Source organism: Dermacentor silvarum, chromosome 6 (assembly GCF_013339745.2).
Source record: "Dermacentor silvarum isolate Dsil-2018 chromosome 6, BIME_Dsil_1.4, whole genome shotgun sequence".
NCBI lineage: Eukaryota > Metazoa > Arthropoda > Arachnida > Ixodida > Ixodidae > Dermacentor > Dermacentor silvarum.
The window spans coordinates 178320388-178332699 of NC_051159.1; the positions used below are offsets into that span (position 1 = coordinate 178320388).

General features: G+C 49.4%; 1 protein-coding gene across 1 annotated transcript; it reads right to left on the bottom strand.

Annotated features, from left to right (window-relative positions):
- Positions 1-4398: 4398 nt before the first annotated feature.
- On the bottom strand, positions 4399-8722 carry LOC119457074 (toll-like receptor 4). The gene is made up of 2 exons (XM_049669198.1): positions 8620-8722; positions 4399-6703 (listed from the first exon to the last, which is right to left on the bottom strand). Exons 1-2 carry the CDS (start codon positions 8652-8654, stop codon positions 4399-4401), a joined length of 2340 nt encoding a protein of 779 aa, XP_049525155.1. The 5' UTR covers positions 8655-8722.
- Positions 8723-12312: the final 3590 nt, after the last annotated feature.

The following is a 12312-nucleotide window of genomic DNA, read 5'->3' on the forward strand; positions in this document are numbered from 1 at the left end:
CGTATGAAAGGCTTTAAACGTGAAACATGCACAATCTCTGTGGCACGGCAGCGGCTGTCCAAAGGCGTAACAACGGGAGTGACACGATAGTTAACTGGCGAAGTCTGTTCCCGAACAGTGTAGGGCCCGATAAAACGGGACTGAAATTTCTCGAATAAGCCAGGAGCGCGAACTGGAGTCCGCAGCAACACATCGTCTCCAGGGTGGAAAAAAAACGACACGGTGGGATGCATCATAGCGAGTTTTGCGGTCTTGTCGACTGGCGTCGGTGTTGTGGCGGGCGCGTTGGCGACACCGGGCAATGCGCGAAACAAACTGCTCACACACTGATGTGAACGAGGGCACGGGGACACCAAAGAAAGAAACGTCGAGGATAGTGATCGGTTGACGAGCACACACAAGGAAAAAGGGGCGAGTACCACGTAGTGCGTTGGACGGCCATGTTGTATGCGAAAGTGACAAATGGGAGAATGACATCCCAATTGGTGTGCTTAGGGTTGATGTACATTGATATCATGTCGGACAGCGTGCGATGAAACCGCTCTGTGAGGCCATTAGTTTGAGGGTGGTAGCTGGAAGTCGTTTTATGGATGGTATTGGACGCACGGAGAACATCGTCGAGAAGTTTAGACAGAAACGTCCTGCCGCGGTCACTCAAAAGGACACGTGGGGCTCCGTGTCGTAAAAAGATGGCTTCCAAGAAAAAATGTCACAGTTTCGCCCTAAGGGCGAAGCAATGAATGCGATAGCAACACAGCAATGTCATACGAAGTAAGGTGAGCGGCTTTGGTAACAATATGAATTGTAGTGAACATGAGCTGATTAAGTAAGCAGGTGTGCTGCGGCGTAAGTAGACCGACATAAAGAGAGACTCGATGACCACGAGAAGGCGCGTGTGAAACGGTGGTGTTGATGAGAAGCGCTGCCCTTGGGCAGCGCGTGCGAAGGGACACACCTGTAGCGCTGCACTGCCGATCCGGGCAGCATTGCATGTGTAACGTGGGTTGGAAAATGTGGCCCGACTATTACTAACTGGGGTGTGAGCGCGCACAAACAAACATCAATAGATCACACTGAATGACTGCAGACAACGACTGTCAAAACGCTGGCAGCAAGCGCATATACGCCGCAGCGGGCGAAGGTACGTGCGGTCTATCGCTTCAACGGAAACTGAGCGGCGAATGCACAGCGCATAAAGGTCAGAGCCATGTGGAGATAAGAGACGGTGCGGGGCGAGCGACGAACGCGGTTGTTGGCAGAGTAAAAGTGCGCCCCCCCCCCCCCCTCGCTCCCTCCGGCGCTCGCTACCCGCTTCCTTGCTTGCGCGTGGGAGATTGAGTGCGTTCGCTCTCCGTGACAGCGTGCGTCCCCGCACGCTTCCGCTCGGGCATACGGCGCGAGGCGAAGATTTTATCTATACGGAACCTCACGGCGACGGCGACGACGACGGCAGAAATCCGGTGGAAGTGTCCATATAATTGCTATCGCAATAAAAGGATGCAACCTCCGCTATGGAACCGGAAGGTAGTGCGGCTGTTTCAGCGTACCGTGTCAAGTGGTCTACAGCTGTGACAATCCATCGTTTACCGCCAGCCGATAAGGGTAGCGGTCCATACAGGTCGATACCAATGACTGCGAAAGGAGCTTCAGGACACGGGACAGGTTGGAGCAGTCCAGGAAGCGAGCAGGAAGCCACATATTTCGTTACGCTTGTTGCAATCCAGGCCAAGAGAAGCGGCTCCGGATTCGCCAATAGGTTTTATGGAAACGAAAGTGACCGGCAGTGGTATCGTAGTGAAAGGTCTCCGGGCCCGAAGTGATCGGGAAACCACAGGAACCCAACGGTGTGCTTCGGGATGAAACACGTACCGGTATAGCATCGAATTTTCGATCTTGAAGTTCTTCAACTGCCGATGGAGCCGAGCGTTAGGTATGCGAGATGATCCGCGAATAGGTTCTATAACGGAGTGGCAGTAGGAGTCACCACGTTGGCAAGATACGAACGTATGAGAATGGCTGGATGGCAGCCGGTCAAGAGCTGCGAGCGAAGGAAATGCAGAAGACAAGTCCTGCGGTTTGCTCATGGAAGGTGGTAAGCAGGCAGCGTTTGAAGACGGTGGTAGGGGACAACAAGGGAGAGCATCGGCATCCTGGTGTTTCTTTCCATACTTGTAGGTGACGTCGAAGTCGTATTCTTGTAAACGAAGTATTCAACGGCCGAGACGTCCCGTTAAATTCTTTAGCGCCGTCAGTCAGCATAAGGCGTGGTGATCAGTAACGACCGTAAGATGGTGGCCGTGCAGATAAGGCCGACATTTTTGAACGGACCAAGCAACGGCGAGAAACTCTTTCTCGGTAATCGTATAATTTTTCTGTGCAGCTGTTAGCACGCGGCTTTCGTATTCGACCACACGTTCTTCGGAATTTTGCGGACGTTGCAGAAGAACAGCGCCGATACTGTGGCCGCTGGCGTCAGTATGTAGAAGAGTGGGTGCGGTGTTGTCGAAATGTCAAACAACAGGTTCCGACGTGAGGGCACGTTTCAGGGCGTCAAAAGCAGTTTGGAATTCGCCCGACCATACGTAGGGAGCTCCGGAAGGAAGTAGTTGATGGAGCGGCGCCGCAATGGTGGCAAAGTTGACTCACAGTCAGCATGCCGTCTACGAGTATACATGACGGGAACTGTATCAAAAATTACGGCGAGGATTCTAGGAGAACACGTGCAACAATATCACGCGATCACCTGGTACCATGCAAACGCGGGCCAGAAGGTAACGAGAGAGCAGACGGCATAGCTCGCGGATTCACTATCCGAGCGCCGATAGAAACTCTCGAAGAACCTCCGATCACCCCCTGCGACATCCTTGAATCCCAGAGAAAAGAAAGGCAGAAATTCAGCCCACCACACCCCAAACTCGAACTAGGGCAGCCTAGGGATTGGCGCCGGCTACAACCAAACACGTACCCGAATCTATTAATCTTCAATAAAATCCACCCAACGCAATACCCGGACACATGTCCGTGGTGTTGGGAGCGGCCATCTCTCTCCCACATAAAGTGGACGTGTAGGATCAGGCCACCCGAAATTAACTCACCCTTATTAGGGACAAACTCAATTGAAAGGCAGTGGGAGGTCTGGCTTGCCAGCAAGGATCGGCAGAGCCAAGTTGATCTGCTTTACCAAGCCCAGCGAGCCGCACAGGCCAATGGAGCCCTGGACTAGGGGACCCACCCATCCTTGCCCTAGTACCGCAAAGTAAAATAAAGTTTCTACTACTACTTCGCTAAGTGAGAACCGGTCTTTTCATAATGCTGAACATTGTGATTTTGACCCGACAATTCCCACCAAGTGTAGGGGCACAGACACATATATATCACGCAATCGGTGATATTTATGTCGCGAATGTCGCCGTTGTATCTAAACAGTGGCTGAGGAAGGGCACCAGGAACACTTATTTGCCCTTCCGTGCTACAAATGAGCACCAGCGGCTAGGAGACATAATGTATGAGGCCAAATGTGTTTAAACCACTAACACAGAAAGAGCAGAAATATTTAAAAGCCTGCATACGCTATTATGGCGTCAGTTATACGCTCCGGACAGTGTCTCCCTGTTTTAAATAACAGCATTTCGTCGAGACTCCAGTACGTTTTACTGTACAAACAAAGCATAGTACAAAAAGTACAATTACGTGAACCACAAAGATGAAGAAACCAGCCGGACCGAGTGTTGCGTTACTTGTTGATGTTGATGGTGAGAAATTTGCAACACCTCCAGCAAACCTTTTTTTTTCTTTTCTCCGGCAGTCATTTTATCTCCTGAATAAATCGTTTGATTCTTAAATTGCTTGATCTTACATACGCTGCCACACAAAGCAGTTGGTATAGCGGCCTCTGTGATAACGTTGGGAAAACATATGCAGGAGATTCGTGTCCTCTATTAAAAAAAAAAAAGCTTCATTACATGTTGGTTTTCTTATTCTGTGTCATAGGAAACAAAGAAAAGTTAGAAAACACATTAAAAGTGCAACAAAACCCAACACTCCACTGGCGACAGCGCTCTTTAGAACGCTTTATAGGCTTTATCGTGCTCACGCAGCTCTGGTCCTTGAATTCGCCTGGTCGTCGCTCAGCAAGTAATACATAACGAATGACATAGCGCACGTCTTCGGGTTTACATGGTGATTTTATCCTCCAATTTCAGCAAGAAACTTCTTTCAGTCTGTCGATTCCACTGGCAAGAAAATATCGCTCTCTTTTTCGGCAGTGCATGCTAAATATGGCGGTGGCACTGTCTCGAATGAGCGAGACCACAATAAGTGAACACGAGTTCGGTTAATTATAAAGCACAGCCCTTCGGACATATACGCAACGAAAAATGCGAGTTCGGTGTTCTGGACTTATTGCTGCAGCGCCACTTGGAGTTGCAGCCAAAAAATGTCTTGCAGGCGTTCATCGCTCCCACTTTGGGGCACATCAATGTACGTTCTCGACGTTATGAGATACGACAGCATCGGAGTTATTTCGGACTCATCGATCGGGCCTTTCTTGATGAACACGATGTGCTCATCCCTCTCAGACTCGAACAGGCGATGCTGCGCAAGCATCATCTCGAACATGCACCAGCGACTTCGGCAGAATTCTGCATTAATGACGAATAGAGACACCCGACTTTGAGAGATGCAGCGGCAGATGTTCTCGGTTATTGGAATTCCCGGAATGAAATCTCGTTCCGCGACGCAAACGCGATACCGCATGGGCGGGGATTCCAGTTTTGCTAAGAGAACGTTCCTGGTCCAACTGGCATCAGAAATATGGTAACACAAGAAGGCGTCCCACATAAAACGGCCAGAGTGGGACTGCCGTTTGTAGTTCTTTATCTTAACCCGTAAGTACAAAAGTGCATACATCATGTACCAGCGCTTCGTGTACAATCCGTAGCTGATAACAGTGATAGCGAGGGTGGTGAAAAGCAGCGGCACCCACACTGCCGCGTAGAAGTCTACAGGGCCGCATATGTCCGAATTCCATTTTACATTGATTGCAGTTAAATTAGCGTACCTCTCTGGTTCTCTGCACACTACTTCGTTAGCACTACGTTTCGCACTGCTGTTTAAGAGAACATGTAGATTATTCAGCAAACAGCTGCCACAATCCCAGGGATTGTCTGAAAGGTTAATCGTTTCTACGTGCTGAATATCCTGGAGCGTGCGGCTGTCTATTGTGTACATTAAGTTCGATGAGAGCACAAGTGTGCGTAAGCCGTGCATCAGAGAAAACAGTGGCACTCTCCAGTTGGAAATGAAGTTGTGGGATAAGTCTAGGAACCTTACAGATGTTCTGTCAGCTCTGAAGTGTTCCAGGCTCTTAATCTGGTTGAAGGAGACGTCTAATAATTCGATCGATCCGAGGTTTCCGAATATTGCAACGCCGGAAAGAGTGCTGATCTTGTTATTTCTCAAGTTAAGAATTTCTAACCGCTTTAAGCCTGCATAGGCCTTCGCACTAATCGACACGATTTGGTTCGACTGCATGTCCAGTTCACGAAGATTCCACAGACATGTAAACGGGGAACCATACAGCACTTTGATCGAACATCTGCTAAGATCGAGAAACTGCAAGTTACGAAATACGCAAAACACGCCATCACGTAAGTCCTCTACAGTCGTCCCTGCTAAGATCAGCTCCAGAAGAGAGCTTGTTTGCTTGCATATCCCCGGACAAATACGAAAGGTCCCGTTCGGAGACGTCACTGTCGCCGCCATATTTAACCGACGAAGTTTATTCAATTTGAACACGCCCTCGGGGATAAAAGCTAGATTGGTTCCTATGAGAGAAATGTTCTCTATGTCCGGTATAAGGTCAAATGCGTTGGCATGCACGCGAGTGATCGGAGCATAAACGAAATCTAGTTGTTTTAAATAGCGCATTAGCGGTATGTCTTCGCCCCTTATTTCCTTGAAGTTGCACCTGTATAAAACAAGGCGTGTAAAACGGAACGGGGCAATAATTTGTAAGGCCACAGACGGAATGCTCTTGACGCGCCCGGAGAACGTTACATTTATTTTCGAGGTGACGGCGTGTTCCACGTTCCACTGATAGATTAGCACTAGTGTCAGGGCGATACTGGGGAACTTCTTCATGGGAGCGGGTAAGCTGTCGTTATTTATGAAGCGCCTCTTAAAGCCGTAGACATCGCAGTGGACTTTCGAACTTTCCTGTGCTTTTGAGCAATTCGCGATTGCAATTTTCACGGGCTTTGGGAACGTCACACTAAGCTCGAGCTGTCTGACGAAGACCATGAAGGAATACAAGGCGACGTGCTCCAATAAGCTGCTCGAATTGCTTATGAAACAGTCATAACGGTTTGTCGAGCTGAGCGGAAAATCGTCCCATTTTTTTACATGCACCCGCGTGAGGGACATCACAGCGACCTCATTGTGCGCCAGTGGGACATCAGAGATGAGAAGTTCGTCCAGCGTCATGACCTCGGGGTCCGACGGTATGAAAAACAGCAGCGGTGGCGCCTTGATGAGAATCTTGCACAAGGCTTCTACTCTGCCATCCGCCAACTGAGACGCGTTGCAGTGAGGCAGCGGGAGCAGCTCTTGTGGACATTCCCGTCCAACTGGGCACGGCAGCTTGATGCCGTCAAGACCACTCGCTAGAAGAGCAGTGAGGATGGTGCTCACACCTAGTAGTATCCTGCGTGACAGTGGATGGACCACGCACAGTTAACAGAAAAGTTATGCTTTGTTAACTCTATGCCCTACGTATTGCATTTTGCGCTCCTGTTGTCATATTTTTTCATTGTTAATGGGATGCGACTTATGCTATAGCGGCAAATTGTAATGAATGTACCCCTCCGCCCAACTAATGATAGCGAGACTAATAAATAACGATACAAGCTACCCCATGAGGCTGGCACATAGTTGCTAGAAGTCGTAATGTGCAGAACATATTATATTTTTATTCTATTTATTCGCTTTGCAAAGCGGAAAAGAGACGACGTGAACGGGAACATTACATAGACAATTTATTTTCGAGCTCCCGACGACAATAAACTGTTTTAACATAGCTTAAACGCTCCATATTTGAGGTGGTTAAATAATTTTAATGAGTGTTCGAATAGCTAGAACGAAAAACAAATATCTCGAGTTGCGTAAGGTCGCCGCGAGCAAAATTTCATCAACTTTGCCCAAGTAGATTGCATTTCTTGTTTTCTATCCTGGTTATCGATAAATGAATAAAAGTTTATGCCTGCCCCTTATACGTAAAAGACGTAAAAGAGGGTCTAACCATGCAGGATGGCATGTTATGCTCTTTCATTTCTCTTCCAACTTGCCTCCGCTGTGATAGAAAATAAACTGCTCTATCTAAATTGTGCTGAAATCCCCTAGAAGTATACAAGCTGCAAGCGACAAACTTCTTTTGCGTATCTCGTTACGAGACTATGCGCAGTGGTTTTGCAACTGTTTTTTGTAAGCATTATTTGATACCAGAGTATCTCCTTCCTTCAAGCTACGATTATGCTTTTCTTTCAATATTTATTCCATTATCCCTCCCCCAACGTGAGGCAGCAAACCAGACTTGTCACTGTCGGTTAACCTGTCTGACAATCCCCATCTCACTTTCCCTCTCTAAGGTACTGAAGAGTACAACGCCGCCCGGTGTGTTAATTCGCTATACCGTACTATAATACCATCCGCTTTTCTTTTACTTTCTTTAATTCGAACAAATTTTCATGATATCGACAATTAAAAATATAACGTCCAATACGTGAAGTAAGCATTACTTGTAGCACAAATTGCAATGTTTGCTTTGCTAATTAACAAAATTTCGCTCAACAAAATTTTAACCGATGACCTTAAGGCACAAGTTGAAAGTGCAGAAATGATACCGAATAATAAATAAGAGCTGTCCACTTAACATAAATTCAGAGACTAACACCAATCTCCTCATGTCTGAGACCCAAATCTTGAAGAAAAAAAAAAGATTAATGCATTCGAGTTCCAGTTCGTTTCTTCCAGCTCTGGAAGAAGGCTTTTGATAAACTGTTGACGTTAACGTCAATGCATTTTATGTCACAATTTTTTTAATGGCATCAAAGAATTATAGGTAGGTTGGAAATTTCTGCTTAGTAGATATGATTTCGTTATTACTTGGTTTGAAAGCCACAATCATAATATGCGCTCTAAATTGAACATCTAAGAAGTTAATTAGCTAGGCTTTGTTGATTAGCCTATGAAACACTTCAAATTTTTTAGCAGTCAATGTCCGCTCCTTCCGGCCAAGGTCGCCATCTGACGAGGCCTTGTCGTGCTATCTGCCAGGAGCAATGTTTGGAAGAATTTAACCGTAACCCGAATCATCGTATTTTGCATAACGTCTCGTATGCGCTCTGGACGTGTCTGAACCCGAGTAACTGAAGATAAGCTAACATGTACTGAACTATAGTCATCGCTCTCTGACCCCGCCCCCCCAAGTGCTTTGTTCTTGTACACGGAAACTGGATGGGCGCGAACATCAAATTCGTAGACTACCCTGCGCTCAAGTACTGCCGCCTATAAGAACACCGTACGCACTACGGCATTTAAAAGAGGATAAAGTTAAATACTTACTTGAGAGACTGCGTTGAACGATGATCTTCCGCCATTCGCGATCGTTGTTTTTGAAGCGAGTGCTCAATGTTGACTCTACAGCAGAAACGTGACAATGAAATGATCAGCGCGCGCCTCGGCCTCGCCGCCGTATCTAGGTTTTCTTGAACAGCGGAACTCGGCGCCAAAGACCGCGACGGCTGCGTGCAATCTGTAGCGCCCGTTGTCCTTCCTCTCATGTCGCGCTTCCTGAAAGTGTTCTGCTTTTTTTTTTTTTTCGCTCCGCAACGCCATTGCATAAGTCAAAAATGGCAGGGATTTAAAAAAACGTGGGCAGCTTGCGCTAGTGGTACAAGGCTGGAGTAAACAGCGGAGCTGGTGATCGACCTAGCTTCTTCCAGGCTCTACTAGGCCGCGATGTTGTAGCGATGCCTTATGACTTATTCCATACTAGTCTTATCATCCACCGCTCACGGTCGGCTGATCCCGTTGATAACGCGAGCGGACCGTCGCGCTGACCACTGACAAACGGCGATAAGCGCGAAAAGGCATTATTACCGGAAAGGCATCGCTACAAAATACCAGCCTAGGGTAGGCTAAGCTAAGTTTTGCTAGGAAATGCGAAGTGCTGCTAGGCACGGTATCCCGAATCGGCACGCTGCCGACGCGCAGATTCTCGCTTGGCCGCGCAACGCGCTTCAAGATGAGCGGCTTCTTCTTCGGGTGTCCGGATCTTCTTTGGTCGCCCCATGTTAAGGCTACATGTACTTGCCACTGAGTCAGCGAGAGTTCTGCCGCCGTCGCGGCGGCTCCGAGCTATTGACCCTTTTCGCGGAGCAGTTTGCTCTAGAGGAACGAGATGGTGCTTTCGGCCGCGCGCCATACGTTGCCTCAGCGAATCTGCACGAATACGAAACCATTACTGCTTCTGCCCTGCTACTGTGCGATAGGCTGTCGGAAATGCAAGTGGGTGTTCGTTAATGCACTGTGCCAAATTCATGCTGTAAAGTGTGTAACGATAAAGGGAAGATGTGTGCGGTCGTTAGCTGCAAAAATAGTGATTTGCATATAAAGAATGTGAATATGAGGAATATGTAAGGAACGGGATGAACCTGTGTCGCCGCTGCTTCATAAGGTCTGCCTGTGTTGCCGGCCCTTCGCGATGCACGGCTTTCCTCGAGGATTAAAAAAAAGATAATTCATCCGCCATCCAAGAACACATCCAAGAATTCATCCAAGAATTCATCCAAGAACACAGGATAGAAGACACCACGATTGAGAACACTATAGTGGAAATCATACCCGACCGCAAGTCGCATCAAAGCCTCTACGTGGCTAACGTATACAGCCCACCGCGAGACCAGCTCGCGGACTACGATCACTTCATCCGCGAACTCCGAAAACGCACAAGAGGACACCGGCTCGTAGTCGTAGGGGACTTTAACGCCCCGCACACGGCCTGGGGCTATGCCACCACTACGAAGAAAGGCGCGAGAGTCCACGACGCCACTCAGCAACACGGCCTCACGTTGTGGAACGATTCGCTCCAGCCTACGAGAATCGGAAACAGCGTCTCAAGAGACACCAACCCCGACCTTACCTTTACGCGGGATGTGAAGAACGCGATCTGGACCTGTCTCCCAGACACTCTTGGTAGTGACCACCACATCGTTCAACTCGACATCGAGCACGCACGTCGACCGGCCAGGACTGGCACGGCAAGAATAACGCAATGGAATGCCTTCAGAACCGAGTTTGACGATCAAACTACCATATCGGACATCGACGCCTGGCTCAAACAGATCCTGGATACCGCCGAACGGTTCACAAAAATCATCCAACTTGATGACGATCACCCCGCAATAGACACTCACCTACTCCACCTCTGGGAGGCCAGAAGGGCCCTACTCAAGAGATGGAAGAGGCAGAAACTCAACACGCAACTCAAGAAAAGAATCGCCCTATTGACAGAACAGTCGCAGGAGTATGCTGAACAGCTAGCGAGACACAACTGGCGCGCCTTCTGCGATAAGCTTCAGGGCACGCTCAGTACCAAGAAAACGTGGCACCTGCTGCGCGCTCTCCTCGACGAAGGTCCCACCAAGACGCAGCAACGGCAACACATCCGTCGATTAGCACACAACTACGACGGCTCGGAGGAAGACCTACTCCGCGAACTATGCAACAAGCTCCGCGGTCCCTCCCAACCAGCGACAACCCCGCCACTCAAAGAATATGAAGGCAGACCCAACGCTGACTTGGACCGGCCCTTCACACCAGCAGAGCTCCAAGCAGCCATCTCCAAGCTCACGAGAAACACGAGCCCAGGCAAGGACAGAATAGTGAACAAGCACCTACGACAGCTGCCCCAACAGGCCTTGACGGCTCTCCTCCGGTATTACAACGAGTGCTGGGACAAAGGAGAGCTGCCGGCCGCGTGGAAGCACTCGGAAGTGCTCATGATACCAAAGGCCAACAAGCCCACAGCTCTCGAGAACCTGAGACCAATCTCTCTCACTTCGTGCGTTGGTAAGCTGTTTGAGCATATGGTCCACGACCGGCTCACATCGCACCTCGAAGACAATGGGCACTATCCAGACACTATGTTCGGCTTCCGCCAGCTTCTTTCTACGCAAGACGTCTTTCTTCTCCTAAAGGATGACCTCATTGACCACCTCAGCAAGAATAACAAGTCGTGCGTCCTTGCCATCGACGTGAAGGGCGCATTTGACAATGTCAGCCACAAAGCGATACTACAAAACCTCGAGGAGACCGCCTGCGGTTCAAAGACCTACGGCTATGTCCGTAACTTCCTCACCGGCCGGACGGCCACGGTGGGGATATCCAACTTACGCAGTAAGGAATTCAAGCTGCCGAACAGGGGAACGCCGCAAGGCTCCGTCGTGTCGCCCCTCCTATTCAACGTGGCACTCCTCAAGCTCCCCCGGCTTCTCGAAAACATCTCAGGCCTGCGTCACGCCTTCTACGCGGACGACATCACGCTCTGGACGCGAGGAACGAGCACCGGAGAGCAAGAACGTTGCCTTCAAGAAGCGGTTGATGTTATCGAGCACTACCTTGATAGCTGCGGCCTCCACTGCGCACCTGAGAAATCAGAGCTACTCGTACTCAAGGCACGCACGAGGGGTAGACCTCCCACCTACGAAGCTCCAGACCCATGCGTCACGCTCAACGGGATCCAAATACCGAAGGTCGCCTCGCTTCGAGTACTCGGCTTGCACCTCCACCGAGATGGATCAGGAGTCGCCACGCTCCCACGGCTCCAACGCACAATCTCCCAACTCACACACCTCGTAAGGAGAGTAGCTAATCGACGCAGTGGTCTCAAGGAGCAAGACACCCTGAGAGTCGTTCAAGCTCTACTGACAAGCAGAATAACGTACGCAACCCCGTACCTGGCTCTCAAGAATTGCGAAGTCGACAAGCTCAATGTCATCATCCGCAAAGCTACGAAGCTCGCTATGGGTCTACCACTGTGGCATCTACCACCCGACTTCTCAAAATGGGTGCTCATAACACCTGGCAAGAGCTGGTGGAAGCCCAGAAAACCAACCAACTCGAGAGGCTGAAGCTCACGCCGACGGGCAGATCGGTCCTTGCGCGCCTCGGCTACGCAGAACGCTACATCTCCGACGCGGACCGCAAGGTCAAGATACCGCCATGCTTAAGAGAATCCCTGAGCATCGGCAAACT